The following is an 18,534-nucleotide window of genomic DNA, read 5'->3' as shown; positions in this document are numbered from 1 at the left end:
TCGGGCTCTAACAAGCCTTGAAGTAACATAAGACCAATGTTCTTGACACCATAACTGACTTATTGCTCCCAAGACATGTCAACGTTTTGACTTGTTGGAAGTCAAAACTCTCCCGTCGTCCGTTTCCTCTCCACTCTGCAGGCTTGAAGATGAAAGGTTAATGGTTTGTAATGAAAAGCACCAGGTCAGGCTTGTACCAACAACCCCGGCATTGTTCTGCAGCATGTTGACTTTAAGTTCTACTGGCTAACCTATTACTGGCATGTTTGGTTACCTCCGACCCCGGGATGCGCAAATCATGGCTTTGCTACCCAGAAGATTTAACCGTGTCTCGCTGCCATTTAGTGTGACGAGGACATGACTGCATTTTGACTTTAAATGTTGGAGGTCAAAACTATCACTTTGTCCTTTTCCTGCCGTATCTCTGTGGGGTTGAAGATGAAAGGTGTGTCGGAAAACGGTCCAGGTGGGGCTTGTACAAACAACCTCGCCATTGCTCTGTAACAGAATACCTTTTTACATCCCACTTGGTAATCTTTGTGTACCCTTGTTTGATGTCGGTTCTTGTTTGAACATTTGTTTGTGGTGTCCCTCTGGGGTCAGTGTTGGGCCCAACATTATCTAACCTAAATCAATGACATTTGTCAAGCATCAAATGTATTTTCTGTTCTCGGGGTGAATGTGTACAATGTGCTCCGTGCATGACTGAATTTACACAAAACAACACCTGTAAGGAAATTGAAGGACACAAACAAGCAATAGATTTCTTATTTTATTATAGAGAATTTAAAAAACAAAAAACAGCAAAACAATACAAATACTCTCTAACCTAAAAATAACATGTCATAATACTCTAACTCAGTCATTGAATATCTTATTATTGTTTCAGAATCACAAATGGTTCAGAAAAATGTATCCATATATTTGAATCAGGTTTGTTAAAGTTGGCTTAAAACATGGAAAATACAAGGTTCTGCAGAAGCGGGAAATATTGCTGACATGCGTGTGATTAAAAGAATCACTAACATAAAATTTTTTTAAAAATGGACTTTGAAACTCTTAATGTGACTTCAGTGGAAATTAGCTGAAACTGTGATTACAAGTGATTAATGTGATATTATGTTCAGAAATGTCCACATGTTCAGTGTGGGAAACGTCAGAAATCATGATTCAGTGTATTGTATGTTTCCAATGAACTTCAGTTTACTATAATAATACATCTGTGGATTCTCAGAAAAACAATCAGCGGCTAATAAAAAATATATGATATATAAGTAGAGAAATTAAAGAGAAATAGAGCTTGATTGACATTTTTACTAAGAAAAAATATTTCCCAGATTGAGGACCGTTTCAATAGTTTTTTTCATGTATTTGTAAAATATAACTCTTACAGTCGTGGTGCTACTTCAATAATCCTCAATTCACTTCACAAAAGAATTATTCAGCGCCTCAAAATGGAGCTTGAAGTCTTGATTTCAATCAACTGATATGTCAAAATATTATGGGAATGTAAAATTATTTTGCATGTCGGTATTTCTACCACACACACACACACACACACACACACACACACACACACACACACACACACACACACACACACACACACACACACACACACACACACACACACACACACACACACACACACACACACACACACACATTCCTGTAGACACGTGCACAGTGGTTGATGATCTGCGAATCTCTTCAGAAGTGTTTCCATCGGATGGCAGAGAGGATGGCGTGGATGAAGTAGAGGAGTGTGGCCAGGTACGCAAACACCTGAGAAATAACACAAACGACCAGATTAATCCTGAAACTGACGAGAGAAACGCGGAGAAGGCGACCGTACTGATGCTCACCACAGCTGCAATGTCAATCTGGTAGATTCTTAACTCGGGTTGTGTTTTCTTCATGATAGTGATGTTCGCCAAAATCACTCCTGCACTGAGGAAGAAGATCGTCGCCAGGCCGTGGTAAGCAAAGTCCTACACACACACACACACACACACACACACACACACACACACACACACACACACACACACACACACACACACACACACACACACACACACACACACACACACACACACACACACACACAGTTTAGATACTCACAACCACATCGTTTCAAACTCATCAGGGGTTTTATTTTATTTTCTATCTTACGGCTGCAGCCCAGCCAGGACTGTTCCTGTGGCCCCCGGCAGCGAAGATGATCATCCAGAGGAAGGTCATGACGAAGCAGAAGACCGAGACGAACATCACCCAGCCCAGCGGGTTGGGTGGGTCGATGTGGGTCGATGCCACCAGGATCCACACCAAGCCACCAAACACCTGCAGGGCCAGAGGAGAGCAGGGCTGAACCAGTGGGATATGTGTATAGTAGGAAAACAGGAAACACAGCACAGTCCAGAACATAAACCCACATGGTCATTGTGAATGTTTTCTTACTGTTTCCTGTTTTATTTGAAAGTTCCTATACTGTCGCTGGTCCTCAGCTTCCCCTCGCTGTGTCTGATTGCTGTTCCCTGCCCTGATGTGTTTCACCTGTGCCTGAGTGTGTGATTGTCTTCACCTGGTGGCTGCAGTATATATATTGAGCTTCTGTTGTGTGTGTTTGACAGTTTGTCATCCAGTGTTCACATGTTCTCTGTGTTCCAGCCTTTCCAATGTTTTGTAACTTTTTTGTTTCGTCTTGTTTTGAGTTTGGGATTTTGCACGTTTTGCCTCAACGGCTACAGTATGTCTCTGCTGGCCGCTTGCTCCACCTCGACAGTCCTCTTCAACTTGAATAAATTGAGTTGCAGGCCCTGTTTAAAGTGAAAATGTACATGATGATGTGTTAGCTAGTTATAGCCAGTCATTAAGCTTGAAAAGCATTTAAAGGTTATTTACAACAACATGAAATATTTTAGTCGTGTTTGCATTTAAAAAAAATATAATAAGAGACTACGTTTAAAAGTTGATGAGGCTTTATGATGCACTTGGTGCAAACTCTCAATTTTGGCATGCACAAAAAGCAAAAGCTTAAATCTTGAATTCTAAGATAATAAACAATAAACTCTCTGGAAAAATGCAACTTATGGTTAAATGAGGTGATATTTCAAGAAGCCCTTTGACAGCTTTTCCTTTCACTAGATTATAAACGGGACTTGATTTTCTCACTGTCATTCCTTTATTAAGGCTAAGGGGGATTACTACAAAACCCTCGGCTTACTGCTGCACAGTGGCAGTTTTCTTTCCAGTGGACAAGTGGGTAACCTCAATGAATCTTAAAGTGGATTGAGGAAAGTTCTGTTATTTGTGTTGATGCAACTGTTCAAAGCAGAGCGGTCATAATGGGAGTCACAGTGACTTCAACAAATTCATGATCTGACGTTACTTCATTCTCTATTCTGTAGTGTGACGATTGCATGCTTAACACGTTTAAGCCTGACAATGAGTTTCCTAATAAGTTGTCTTCCTTAGAGGGACCTTCAACCACCATGTCTTATTTCTAATACCATGCCTCACTTTTGGTTAATTGGTTAGTTTGGTTGTTGAAGGTCCTCACTCTGGAGTTACTGGGAAATGGTTTTATAAAGGAATGCTCCAGGTGAGGCTCGAACTCACAACCTCGGCATTGCTCTGCAGCGTACTGTCTTATAAGTACCGCGCGCTGACCGATTGCGCCACTGGAGCCTGCTTGTGATGCTTGAGCTGTCGTCGACCTTCACTCAATGCCAGCCAGCATCTGCCAGCTATCACCTTGGTTAAAGGGGAAGAGAAAAATAATGCGACGTGTAATTGAGGCTAAATGAGGCTTCTTGTTTCTACTTTGCTGATAACCTACTGGTTAAAATTCAGCTTTAACCGTCTACTGTCACATCCTCAGGTGTACCGGTTCAGGTTCTCTGGTTCAGTCAGACTACATGAGGCTTCTTCCAAACACATTGTTAGGCGCTATATAAATGCTGCGTTAACTCAAGGACCGTCAAATTGTTCATCTTTCAAGAATAAGAAAGGAGTTACATGCTCCAGGTGAGGCTCGAACTCACAACCTCGGCATTGCTCTGCAGCGTACTGTCTTATAAGTACCGCGCGCTGACCAATTGCGCCACTGGAGCTCCTGCAGGAAATTCATTTACGTTCGTGAGATCTAGGGCCCCGCTTCACGTGACAACACCTAAAGCATTAAAAATAGGAGTGTGTTTGAACTGCAGCAGCAGACAGAGACAATGATGTAGTTAGTATTCCGGGCCACAGGGGGGGCGCTGTTGCTTGATTTTGTAATGAAACTACACAGACGTGGGTGCAGAGAACAAAACACTATAAACGTGAAGAAAATGGAGAGAACCTGACAACCGCATGGACTGATGACGCATCGGATGCTATCAGGGGTGAGTCTCAACTATAAAACTACTGATATGGACGATAAAACTAGAATATGGACCGCGACTCATACCACTGCGCGGCCGCCATGTTTGTTTACAACTGGATGAGCAGGAGGGAGGGGGAGATGTGCATGCGCAGTAACAGGCTCAGTAGCCTCCGGCAGTGCCTGCAGGAGGGAATAACGGCCGTGAAAGAATCTTTCTACCTTGGGAGCCAGATTAAAGACTTTGCGGATACAGTGCATCCGCACACTGGTGCCGTGTAAACGGACCCCCCCCCAAAGTGAAGAAAGTTTTGCGGATACACTCTTATTTGTTGTGTAAACCGGGCCTGGGCCTACTTGCTTTCTTGCACTGATGGTAATAAATATATCTCCACCAGCTGGTATCCACAGTGTAAACCTGCAACATTTCAGGTTAACGGGTGTCATATTGTCCATCTTTCTCAAAAATAGCCTGCAGTGACTGGTAGTTGAATCACTTCTGACTGTTGATCTGAGGATGTTCAGCTTTGTGGCGAGTGCTCAGAATAGATAGCTTTTGTCACTATTGATATCGTATCTCCACATGCAAGCTTCCATCATTTCCAACCTTTATTTAAACACAATCTAGAAAAAGCGCCAAGCGAGGGTCGAACCCACAACCTCAGCATTGCTCTGCAGTGTACTGTCTTATAAGTACCACCAGCTGAACGATTGTGTCACTGGAGCTTTTAAAGAACTAATAATGAAGAGCTCCATACGGATGTAGTCTAGAGCAGTTTGCTTCTGGAAAAATCTTCCAGTACATGTCTCTTGTACTTAGAGAAGCAAGATGGGAGGCTGCGATTGCAGGGAATGTTCTGACTGATAAAACTGTGTGTGGTAAATTCCTTTTGTTAGTCTGGGTGCAATTTGCAACCATGGATGAGGTGCATCTCCATCAATCCAATCTCAAGCATGTATGCAAACTCCAGCTGAAGCTTTACCCATATGGCACTAGAATTCGTGCCGTAGCCTTTGTACAAAAATTGTCAGTAATTTGTTTCCTCTGAAATGTTTGTCTTGGATAGAAAAGGGGAAAAACGGCATCATAAACACTAAAAGCTTTATCGTATTAGAAACGTGTTATTGTAGGCGAACGTGACTTGAAAAAGAGTGAAAACGCACTCGGCAAATAGGACAGTTTGTTTTCTATGAGGGTGGTGTTTGGTTTGTAGGGTTAATGGAATGTCAACCACATCCGTAACCTCACCTCTCCACGATGTGACACTGCGTCTCACCGAGTCATGCACAAATAATCCTGGTAAAGGAACGATAACTGGTAAAGCTTCTGTAAAAGCATCTTTCTCAGGCGTTTTAGGTAAAAAGCAATGAAAATCTGTTCAATTTGCAATAAAAAAAAAAAAGAAAAAGTTTCTCCTCTTCACCAGACTGATGCATTCATCTTGAAAATATGTGAAAATGTAGAAGACCTGTTTGAATACGAGCACTTTACTCAGAATAAACCTGGTAAATTAGATTTATGGCATATTTTAGTAAATTGCACATAAGATTAAAGGACAGGAGCATTACAAATTGTATAGGATATCATTTTATGGGCGGTTAAAGTCTATTTAGAGAATGTTTTAATAAGAAATTGTGAAATATGCAGGTCTGGTCAATTCTGCATCACTTGGAAAGACATTTGATGTTATAATTATATGTAGGCCAATGGCATCTATTATCTATTATCTATTATGTATCTATCTCCCAGTATCTATTCTCACTTTAAAGTCTTTAAGTATCTTTTAACAACCGTTTTTCTAATGTAAACATGTTCTAGTGAGTTCAATATAGAAAGTTAAGATACATTTTGACAAGCGACGTCAAGTCGTCACTATTTTAAGGTCACACTTATGCATCGTAGGCACTTTAAATCTCTAGATATTTTTAACATGAGTCCTCTTTTTTGAAATTTTGAAACAAAATCTGACAGGAAGTGTTAACAAGTGACATCACTTAGAGGTTCAATATGTGTGAACAACTATATAAAATAACAAAAATAGGCAGAAAATTTGTTCATTTTCAGGTGATTGTAATAAGCTCACTGCTCTGAACCGAACCAGAGTTTTTAATGTGTTTCATTGTTTGCAATAAGCACCAAACACCTGAAACTGAGTCTGTCTGGTAATTTAGAAAGCCGTTAAATTACATGCAAGCGTGGTTTGAAAGAATTGGTTTTGTTTAAACGTGAAAGTCTCTTAATTTGCACAAAATCATTGGAATAATTAATTAGAACTCACTGTGCAGAACCTTCTGAAAATTCACTGAAAGGATTTGCTGGATTAAGCTGTGGCAGTCTATAACGGATGAATAAGACCTTTTTTTAAAAGTACATACAGTATACATATCCCTTGCTTCTTCCTCTCATTACATGTTTAATTAGCCGTCATCAGTATTGTAGAAACACACCCAAAAAAGCACATAGTATAGTATCACAGTGGTGTTCCTGATTAAAGCCAGCTCAAAGCTTGATTAACTACAGAAATGTCGTTCTGTTGGTTTAAATTGGAGCTAAATTCAGCTAAATTCATTGATTTTCTACCTGTAAAAATACAAGAATACGCTGCATTCATGAGCTATTCAACACTAAATGTGATACGATTTGTACAAAAGGAAAAAAACGATTTTTCCTTTTTACTAAACTATATTTCCATATAAATCTATGATATTGTGCACAATAGTATGAGAACGTTGTAGTGAGTAACAGATTAAGTCGATTGTCAAACACACATTAAAGGTGTGTACGAAGGAAGGCTACACCTAAAATTGTTCAACTCTACAAGTGGACAATAAAAGATAAAATGTGTTCTGATGCAATGAACTGAGACGTTGGTGTGGGAGCTGCGCTTTAAAACCTCTTTAAAATGGTAAGAGATAAAACAAAATTCAGTTTTCATATTGAACGATGGCTGATTCAATATAACCCACCGAGACTAGAATCTAAAGTAAACATGATACAAAAGACAAAATCATCTCCATCGCCTGTTGGGCGCAGACTTTCTATCTTTTGTTAGGAAAAGAAGAGTTGGCCGCAATCTGTCTTAGAGGAGCAGAACAGACACAATATGAGTGAAACGTGAGCAGTGGGAAGATGTGGGTCCTCCTCCCTCGTGAAAAATGTGCTTCATTGTCTCCTTTTATTTACCAAAATGACTGATTTTTAATCATATCACTTGTTGTTCATGTTTTAATTCAGATTATTGTCCAATGTGTGCCTCAGACTTTAGGCCAAGGATGGCCAAATTGATCGCCGTGAATGTTACAAAAACTTGATCCTTTACTATGAGAGAGCTGAATTGTGACCGAGCACATCAACCTGTAGAATGTATGACAATTATACCTTGTAATTTAATTTAAAAAAAAGGACTAATTGTATTATTGCAATTTTGACTAACATTCGTGCATTTCATATTTTTCGCCTGGAAAAAAGTAACACTCTTGATTGGAGAAATTCTTCCATAGATACCCCATTCTATTGTGCTTAAAATGATTTTTCCACCACTGTGTGAGGTCTGTGCACCATCAGTTGCATTGTTAATACTGTGCCTGTGGAAAAATTGATGAGTTATTGCACTTCTGAGGAGATCCTTAGATATCGAAGCAAAAAAAAAAAAAAAGTATTGTTGGAAAAACAAGTTGATAATATTGATGGTTGTATTTGAAAATTCCATTTATGATTGAGCAGAAGCATCCAAAATGGGAAATCAAATAAAAGACATCAATGTCGGGGTTTTCTATCTCACCAGCTCGGGCAGGTAAAATATATCCGGGGCCGTGGTGCAGATCTGCAGTCCGCTGGGCAGGCTCTCCATCGGCTGTGCAGTGGTTGCAGCCATCTCTGCCTCTTCCTTCTCCCAGAGTCGACGGTCTCTCCTCGCTCTTCTTCTCCAAACTAACGGAGGCGCCGCAGGTGCGGCTGACCCTTATAGGAGAGCCAAGTCAGTGGACAAACCCGTTCTGCCATTGTGGCCGAGAGATCCCTTCCCACCGCAGCTTCAGAGCGCCGGTGCAAACCCGGACACGCCCTCCAGGCCGCGCCGGGCCTTGTGAGCTGCTGACCTGTGACACGGGGCATGAAAACCCACCACGAGAGGAATCCTGTGGCCTCAGGCTGCTGCAGCGGAGACATTCTCATTGTTGCCGTTGAGTAAAGAAACGGCTGGATGAGTTTTCAGGTTACACTAACTTTAAGGGCCTGGCTTTGTGTGTGCAGAGCGCCTGCAGCCTCTGTTTGTTTTGCACACAGAAACCCGGGCAGGAGTTTCTGTTCAAAATAGAGACAGCCATGAAAATCATTGTGTCTACACCCACGAGAGGAAATGATTAATTAAAAATGACTATTATTAGGTAGTATTTTAAAGTACAAGAGACAAGAATTTTACACAGAAGTACAAATTGTAATTTACTTTGAGCGCGTCTACAATTCAAGTTGCTGTTTAAACGTTTCGATTGTAGCCAACGCCTTTATTGTTTAAACACATTCGCTATCAACAATGCCATTGAGTGCGGTTAAATGTAACGTAAGTTATTTTTCTTTAACAGCAGTTCTTACTGTAGTAGTGACACTTGAGTACAAACTTTGCAGGTGTTGGAAAAGTTTTGCGTTTACGCAGCAGCAGCAGCTGTGTTTCCATGTTTTCTCGTCACCTACAAGGGGGCTCAGTGGTTAGTTTAAAAAAAAAAAAAAAACTCCTCGAGCATATGAAATCATCCAGACCGTTTAACTGAGTCAGCATAATAATTTGCCAGCATAAAAAAAGTAATTCCAAAGTGTAGCTAGTTAACCTCAAACTTAATTTCTATTGGCCAAAATATCCATGTGTTGTTCTCTATGTGTCACTGTGTAGTAGTCACAGTGTTGATAATAAAGAAAGTTGTTGACTGTATCTCGAACTGGGATTTTCTCCTGACCGTACAAATTCACACGCCACCATATTTCCTCAGGAAAGAGGAAATTAGGAGCTAAAATTAAACAAGTGCTCAAAAAAATCCACATGCATTTCAAGTTAATGTGAATAATAAAGAAACAAGAAGAGTTCAGCTGAATCTAAAATTCTTTTTTTTTTTTTAGAATGAAAGTTTACCCTGTTGTCAGAAATAGGATCATAGTTTCCTCATCATCACAAAAAGAGAAGACGTGTTTGAATCTCCAGTTGGTTTATTTCCCATCATAGATTCAAAAATGTACCTGTAAAGTAAAATCATCTCAGTATTTACATTACAAAGTTCATCCGTAACTAAAAACAATTATAAGAAAAAAAAAAAAAAAGAACGTTTTAGTGTTGAATCTGTTTGGGAAAGGAAATTATTTAATCAGTTGGGTAGGAAAAATTCATGAAACATATAGGACAAAAAATAATAATAAAAAAAAGCTACAACTTTATGACAGATTCTTTCAAGATTTATCCAAAAATTCTTATGAAATTCTGCAAAAAATATTCTGCTTCAACCTTTGAAGTAAACGCTTATTTGCACTTCATCTTTTATGAGTAATTTCATATTTTCTCTGTCAGATACCGACGTTGATCTCAAACTATGAACGAAATGGACGGAATTTTAAAAAAAGTTTCACAGATTTTCATCTCAATTTTGTCGTATCATACAGAATCCTCAGCTTCGACCAACCGGAGTCCATCTCTACCAGTAATGGACATTAATGTGTAAATATCTTGACCAAACCCAACTTTGCCTAAGTGTGCTTCACACTTACATCAAAATGTAATTGACTCACTGTGGTGGTTAATGAAGTGGCATTTAAAATGCATTTGCTGCACAGGGTAAACATGCAAACGCCACACGGGCACATGATGGAAATATGGATGTAAAAACAGATAATTCAGGAGATTTAAACCTTTTTTTGGTGAAACATAATAAACACAATTAGAACAGTGAATTTAGCAATTTACTCTCTATTGTCTTCATCAGAATTCATTTATTTTAAACAAAAAAGGTTAATTTAATCATGTTTCTGCATATTCAGACCAAATTGCAGTTTTTTTTCCCATTAATAATGTGCTTTTTCAAACTCATTTATTTTTTTGTATTTTTTTTAATTTAGACTTTAATTTGTATATTGTATATTGTATATTGTAATATATATATATATATATATATATATATATATATATATATATATATATATATATATATATATAAGAAAAAAGGTGAATAAAATTATTTCAGGTCGTCTGGTTTTTGTTTCAGATTTCATGGCATCTCAGTGTCTCTTTTAGGACCTTTTCCATCGCATGGCAGAGAAAATGGCATGCAGGAAGTACAGAAGAGTGGCCACATAGGACATGACCTGCAAGCAGAGGGGCAGACGGATTACTCTCACACTACAAAATAAGAGTCCAAATACAACACAAAAAGTGGAGCATTTCAAATCAAATATGCCAACATGACACCTTTAAAGTTTCTCTATATTTTAACACTTACCACTGCAGCAATTTCCAGCCGGTAAATTTTAAGCAGGTCAAAAGATGCTATTATCGGCAGAACAGAAGCATTCGTGATGGTGATGAATGCCAGATCCACGGCTGCACTGAGGTAGAAAACAATCGCCACGAAGTGATACACCGTGTCCTGAAGGAGACATAGAGGGATCCGTTTGTGAATAAGACCAGTGGAAAGAACTATGTCCCGTTTACGCCACAACTTTTCAAGTAAAACTTGCATTTTGTTTGTGTGTTTTCTTTTCATAAAAGTTTTGTGTTTACATGGGAGCGTTTTGTAAATGATGTCCGTTTACACAGAAACGGCAGATGCAACATAAAAATGGTGTAGTTACATGTCGGACCACTAGTGGGTGTTGTTGTTTGCTTTTGTAATGAAACTACACACGTGCGTGCAGAGAAAAAAAAAGAAAAACACTGTAGCAGTAGTAGCGTTCCATGAAACGTCATGTTTTTGACCAATTCCACAGAGACGGAGTCAGCGCATTTTCAAAAAGTTGCATTTTCACCCATTTCCATGGAAACCGAATCAGAGTGTTCTGAAAAAGTTGTGCTTTCCGCCGTTTCCATGGAGACCAGATTGGAGCGTTTTCAAAAGGTTTAATTTTCCCTGTATCCATGGAGACGGAGTCGATGCAGTTTCAAAAAGTTGTATTTTCCTCTGTTTCCACGGGGACAGAGTCGAAGCATTGTCTAAACATTCCACCTTGGGAGCCGTTATCAAAGAGTTGTTTTTTTCGGTTGGCTCCGAGCACCGTTGTCGTGTAAACAGACGCTCAAAATGCAACCATTTTATATTTTCACTTCAAAACGTTGTGGTGTTCAAGTGAAATGGAGCCTGAAGTTGAACAGGATAGATTTAGAAAGCAGAGATTTGGACAATTCACAATGCGTTCAAATAATATGTACATTTACAATCATTTACTTGGGGATTATTTCTTTTTGAAGAGCTCTCCCTTGAAAATACCTTCCAATATCATTGAATGTGCCATACAAACACTTGTAAAACCGGCGTGTTGATAGGTTCGACCTCCCCGTTCAGCACATTAGCCATAGAGTCGATGGGACTCACCAGAAGTGGCCAGACGCTGCTCTGATTGGCTCCACACAGGAAGATGAAGAACCAGAGTGTGGTGAAGACAAAGCAGAAGACGGAGACAAACATCACCCAACCCAGAGGGTTCGCAGGCTCGACTCGGGTGGAGGCCACCAGGATCCAAACCAAACCTCCAAACACCTGCGGGACAGAAAGAGGCATCGATATGAATGAAGGATCTAGATTGTGGATCAAGCTACAGATCCTGATGTTCGCTGCGGAAACCTGGATGATCCCTTCTAACTTTCGAACTACCAACCATTTAATACAACTTTTAATGAAAATGCTAAATTTTTGAAAAACAATGTTTATGAAGCAGAAATAAAAAATAAAAAAATTGAAATCCTAAAATTTACATGCAAGTTTGAGACAACTTATTTATTTTATTTCCCATAGTGCACATTTACCAGACTTCTAAAACAATCAGTCCATCAAACACTATTTAGATGAAACTTTTCTTCCAAGATGATATAATTCAAAGTGCTTCACGTCCAGTTTGACACAGTGATAATGAAAGTAACAAGAATACACGAGATTTAAGATGAGAATGAGGCGAATATGACTTTTGGGTACTGTTTACAAGATGACATTTCACATTAAAAAGCATCGTTTTTGCACATTCGTTTAAGAGAGGTATAGCTTTTCCGAGGCAAAAAAAAAAAAAAGAAAAGTCATTTCACACGAAACAGCAGGAATGCTTAAGACGATGCAGTTAGCATGCCAGGCCACGGGTTGGCGCTGTGGGTTATCTTTGTAATGAAACCACACATGCTACATGCACGCAGAGAACAATATGCGATAAACATTGACATACACAGACGTTCGTATGGACAGACGGCAAAGATCCCAGGAGAAAATGGACTGGGAGTCACGTCACTCTGGAGGGAAATGTTGTTATATTGTCCATCTTCTCGCACATGTGCAGAAGAACTATTCACTACACCGTGTCAGAGAAGTTGCGTTTGACCCCGTTTCCATGGAGACAGAGTCTGTGCATTTTCAAAAGTTTCACCTTCAGTGGCGCCAAGCCTTGTTGTCGTGGAAACGGAGCATAACAGTAAATTTAGTTATCCTGTGATCATCAAAACTGGGTGGAGGAGGAGAGGATCAGAAAACCCTTTGAGAGGACAACTGGACATGGTGATGAATGCAAATGGCAAAAATGCGGTAAAGCGGATGTTAAATACTAAACTGAAAATTTTAAAAACAAAGAAAAGAAAACAGATACTACAAATACAAGTAGTTGTAAAGAAGTGGATTGAAACGGAAGTATCAGGGACTAATCTAAAGCTTCTCCTGAGCTTTTTATTTATTTTATTTTTTTTCCTGTTATATTAAACTTTCTTTTTCTCCAGGGGAAATTCAATTGGACGCTTCAACGGGTCACAGCCGGTGTTACCAGGATATCGGTTGTGCTTTTCTCATTGTGAAAACTGGAATTTCTGCTTATTTGTGTCCCTTCTGTTGAAGGCTCCAGCGAGACCCTCACTGGGCATGTCCGTCGGCCAATCAGCAGCAAGCTTCAGGTTTCAGGTGTGGTATCAGGAAACACCTTAAACTGGCAGCTTTTAGTGAGGAAAGCAACTCTGCTTCTCCAATGGAAAAAAAAAAAAAAGGCAAATATTACTGGAAAGCCTTTTGTTTTTAATGTTCTTTTCCTCTGATTACTTGTATTTGTTGTAAGGGTATTTGTATTTGTTATATATATATCAATCAAAGTGGAAGGAGACAATGACAATGTGAAATGTCTTAAAAATGAGGCGGAGCCAGTATTTAATCAGCTGTACAAACAGAGTGACTTCAATGTGTGGACTGTTTATTCATACCTCAGCTCATATGAACTTTTTTTTTTTTTTGTTACAAACTGAAGTATAAGAATGAGCCCGCCCTAAAACAAACAATACACCTGCAAATATTTCTCAAGCGCATATTCAGTTCAGTGTTAAGAATGTAGATCTGGTGATCCCTTTGAAATGACACAATTTGCAATCTTAAAAAAAAAACAAGTTTATTGATTCAAGGGAGGCTGCGTGAATGATTATCTATCTATCTATCGATCTATCTATCTATCTATCTATCTATCTATCTATCTATCTATCTATCTATCTATCTATCTATCTATCTATCTATCTATCTATCTATCTATCTATCTATCTATCTATCTATCTATCTATCTATCTATCTATCTGTCTATCTATCTGTCTATCTGTCTATCTTTTGTTTTTTTTATTTGTTCTGCATTTATTGGATAGTACACTGAGTTACTAGTTGAAACCTTTAATCAGTTTAACAGTGTAAAATTAAGTCTTCCCTTCCAAAATAAAAATAAAAAATTCAAACCCAATGGGGCAATACAGATTGATTCATAAAAATAAAATGAAAGAACAAGAAGACCTGTGATATGACTCTACAAATCATGTGAATAACAAATAATAAAAAATATAACCTGGCATATCAACGAGAGTGAATATAGACAAATACATCAGTAAGCCATGTTATATCTTTCATTCCAGCTGCTGTGAAACTGCACAATACCTCAACATAATAAGATGTTAAATCTGTTCTAAATACTTCAAATCTGTATTTATTCATTTATGTAGTTTATTTTTCTGGCACCATGTTCAAAAACATTAATCTTGAAGGAAAGAGGCTTTGTACCGGATTTTAGTTGGAGCTAGTTTCCATCTGCAGTCTCCGGGACTGTAAACATGTTTAAATTTTTTTAAAGTGTGTTGCTCCAACCAGCCAATCAGAAATCAAACCCTACATAGTGTCATCGGGGGTTTAGCCAATCACAAATCAAGGTTGGCCCTCCCTTTGACTCCTCCCACAATTAGGCAGCTCTGCTCTGGCACATGGCACCACGAGAGGAAGTACTTCCTCCTCCTCCCAAGATGGGCATGTGTGGGTGGAGCCAGTCCAGCTCTCACAGACACAGCAGATTCTGAATGCAGCAGTTTTAACTACAATAACTCAGCCGACCTTGTTGATCCAGACTACCCAGGTTAAACTCTGGTTCCCCCTTGGACCACTTTTGATAAACACACACACACAAAACAAGTTTGGAGTTGTTGGTAAATGGTTCAAACTTTTATATGATTGACATCTTTTCCTGCTTCTAACACATCGCCTCTAAGTAAAACATGTTTACTTTCTGTCTTATGTGTCTATTACTGGGATGTCAAACACATTTTAGTTCAGGGACCGGGGTGCCATTCAATTCTAAAGGTTTTTCTATGTTGTGATGCAGAGTAGAGTATGTGAGATGACAATAGTTTCACATAACTAAACAATTAGTACTGAAAATGATTACAGTTTCAACTTAAGGACAACTTTAATAAAACATCTGGTAAAAAAACTGTGAAATGTCCAACAAAAAAGTATTACCATTGTATTTGGTATAACCTCTGTTATGATCACGAATAATAAAGTCATTCTATTCTATTGTAAATAGAGGTCTGAAAATCACTTACATTCTCACACCTTACTTACTACACCTTACTACATGTCAATGCCGTGTGCCCACACTGTCCATTCTCTGCCAGCTCAAATGTCAACCTTGCTATATTTTAAAGGGCACTCCCCACTTTGAACTAGCCAAGCCTTACCAGAGCACAGTGGTCAATCATTTAAAAAAATATATTTCTGTACATACATCATGTATGTACATTATATACACTGTTCTTTTTTCTTTCTTCGATTAAGGTAAAAGTATCATTTCAAGATCTTTACTCAACGTTGGACTAATAAAGTAGCCATCAGTTTTATTAATCTTTTGTTTTGTTGTTGTCTCGGTACAAAAAAACAACATGCAAATACATGTTTGCATGTTTGCACGTACACACATTGGAACTACTATTAATAGCCCAGACAAGGATTCAACCTGTTTCCTGGTTTTTGACACACCGCTTTCGTCATTTGCATGGTTTGATGTACAGTTTTTCGAAAGACCACGAATTCCATTTGAGTCCGTTTTGGCTTTCAGCCTTTATGCTTGTAACTTGATCACTCTTAAAAGTGCCAACTTCTGCAGCTTCACGACGGGGAACTGTTAACGTCAGCTGCTCCTGATCCCTTCACTGCGGGCAAGTGCGTTCTCCCGTTCTCCTTCTTACGCAGTTAAAGTAGAGAAACTGCATCAAACTGCTGCCAAGTACCTTATTTTGGTGAATGCCCCTTTCCTCAGCAGCAGATTATTTTATAAAAAGGTGTGAGCCAGTGTTTAAACAACCTGAGTTGACCGTTGGTTTAGATTTCTGCTTGACAGAGATGGGAAAGCACCTGCTCCGCTGATTTAATCTTTCAAAACAAATTAATTTGGGTATCTACAGCTTCTGGTCTTGAGAGCTTTCTAGCAATAAAGCGAATGTTCACAATGAGATAATAAAGACCAGTGATGTTTAATGAAGACTTTATTAAATAGTTCCTCTTTCTGTGTACTAAATGTTCTATGTCAGCATTAAAAATGTACTTTCATAATCAAATCCTGCCGGACGGGTCTCAGCCGTGACCTTCAATGTCTGTGATGTTTGCAAAACATATTTTATCTGTATGGAGAAACTGTTGCATCACTGCAAATCATCACATCACCACAAAGTCAAAAATTGAAAAATACCGTTTAAGGGAAATGTTAAGCTTTATCTGTGTTGTTGAGTAGAGGTATAAATGAATGTATGGCTTTGAACAGGGTACACTCATTTGTTGCATAATTGCAATCCATCATATCAATTAGATCAATTAGAAAATTGAAATTCAAGCCAATAACTCCCGGCTCTCACTTCTCACAGATGTCTGACACCAAGTGGTACGTTTTCATTAATGCCTTTCTTTATCAATGACTCTCACTGTCGTCTGAAACATGTAGTTCACATTGAAGAAAGAATGCACCTCTGCTTTTGCACTATCGCCTTCCTTTCATTGCATTTGCTTCACATTTAGTTTAGAAATAGATATTTAATTTGACCAATATCGATTTTAAACTTGACATTTCTCATTGTAGTCATGATTTCTACCAAAATCCAGAATGTTCTCGAGAGAAGCCTCGCTAAATCTTAGAAAAAAAAAGAAAAGAAAAAAAAAAAACACCAAACAAAAATTAAAAAGGTTTCCATGTGTGTTTTGCTGCTGAAGTGGTTTTACTGTTTTGCCGTTGCCATGGTTACAAGAGACAAATCCCAAAATGACCTCCACAGGTTTGCCAAGTTTTTGGAGCGGGAAATCTTACAAATATCTGCCAGCGATGAGCAATTTAAAGAAGATAAGAGCCAGTGAGGAGTAGATATGTGAGGTTTAAGTTGGTGGTGCTTCGGCCTATCAGCCCCTCAAATCTCCTCACTTGGTTGGTTGTCTGGACGCTGATCAAACATCGGCTCCCATTGACCCAGTGAGACAACGGAACAGATTATCTGGACTGAGTCTCGCCCGACTGGAGTGTTGATGAGGAGGCAGATAGTGAACAAAGGAAACAAGATCATTGGCTAAATGATGCTGAATGAATAAGAGAGGATACAGAATAATGTAGAGAAGGAAATAGGCGGATAAAAGGGGGAATAAGAGATTCTGGGTGAGAAAAGTAAAGATGGGAGGACAGGAAAAATCCAAAAATGGGGGGAAAGCTCCTCCAAAAAGTGTCAATGAAGGAAACTCACAAATTCAGGGATGAAGAAGACGTCGGGAATAGTCACGAAGATCCTGCCGCCCGAAGGCAGAATGTCCCCTGAAGTGGTGGAAGCCATAGTCCAAACTCAACGTGTGTGCGACTTTCTCTAAACTGAGATGTGTAACCTGTCCAAATCTGCCTTTTAAAGGGCGTTGTTCTATCCTCCTGCACCTCCCTCCCTCCCTGGCTCCTCTACTCCACCTACCCATCCCATTCCTCCAGCCGAAACTACCAGTCCGACAGGTGTTTTTTTAGCTTTGTTTGCGCGGCAGGAGGTTGTCTGAAGGCTCAGTGGGCCGTGTGCCTGTGCTTCTGTGGGAGGGTTTCATTTGTGTTTACAATGTTTGAGCCGCGATCAAAGCCGAAGACGAGTTTACATGCACACAAAAAAAGCGATTCAATGTGCCTGTGGGAAAATCAGAAATAGTTGTTAATCATCTCAACTGTGTTTTCAGGATTTGGTTAATGAATTAATTCTTTCTTTATTTTTATTTAGCATTTTGTATCAGCTTCATGTGCACCAATTTAAATTGTATCGCAACAGAAATCGCCCTGCAGGTTCAAACCAGACACCATCTTCCCATGAAGTGACGGTGCTGACCACTGCACACCCATCAGAGGTAACATCGTGCATTGATTTGAAGTGTCAATCAAGTCATTAATCGTAGACTTTAGCGGTTTTCCTGTAAGATGCAGAATTCTAAAACTCAAGGTTAAAGCTTAAATAGGAATAAATAGAGTCACATCATTACTGTTAAGAAAAATGTCTTCATGTTTTTTGGGGTCCATGAACTCGCACAAAGATTACATGACATTTATCTTTATAGCACATTTCAGACAATAAGATGCAACTCAAACCATTTAAAGGCAAAAATATGTAGACACACACACCTACACTTGTATATACTGTATGTTTGTG

At 39.1% G+C, this 18,534-nt stretch overlaps 1 protein-coding gene across 2 annotated transcripts; it reads right to left on the bottom strand.

Moving 5' to 3' along the window:
• Positions 1-1,693: 1,693 nt before the first annotated feature.
• On the bottom strand, positions 1,694-17,723 carry LOC308121013 (myelin and lymphocyte protein-like). 2 transcript variants are annotated; one of them, XM_080482031.1, is made up of 5 exons: positions 17,605-17,723; positions 11,933-12,097; positions 2,176-2,343; positions 1,866-1,991; positions 1,694-1,785 (listed from the first exon to the last, which is right to left on the bottom strand). In XM_080482031.1, the coding sequence occupies exons 1-5, from the start codon at positions 17,689-17,691 to the stop codon at positions 1,711-1,713; spliced, it is 621 nt and encodes a 206-aa protein (XP_080338157.1). In that variant the 5' UTR covers positions 17,692-17,723; the 3' UTR covers positions 1,694-1,710. The 2 variants fall into 2 exon arrangements, with proteins under 2 accessions (XP_080338157.1, XP_080338156.1); XM_080482030.1 differs by lacking the exons at positions 1,694-1,785; positions 1,866-1,991; positions 2,176-2,343 and adding exons at positions 10,571-10,709; positions 10,844-10,990.
• Between the last annotated feature and the right edge of the window lie 811 nt (positions 17,724-18,534).

This window comes from Lipophrys pholis, assembly GCF_963383615.2.
Source record: "Lipophrys pholis genome assembly, chromosome: 15".
Lineage (NCBI taxonomy): Eukaryota > Metazoa > Chordata > Actinopteri > Blenniiformes > Blenniidae > Lipophrys > Lipophrys pholis.
Note: the sequence above shows the minus strand (reverse complement) of the source record. Positions and strands in the feature narration are given on the sequence as shown.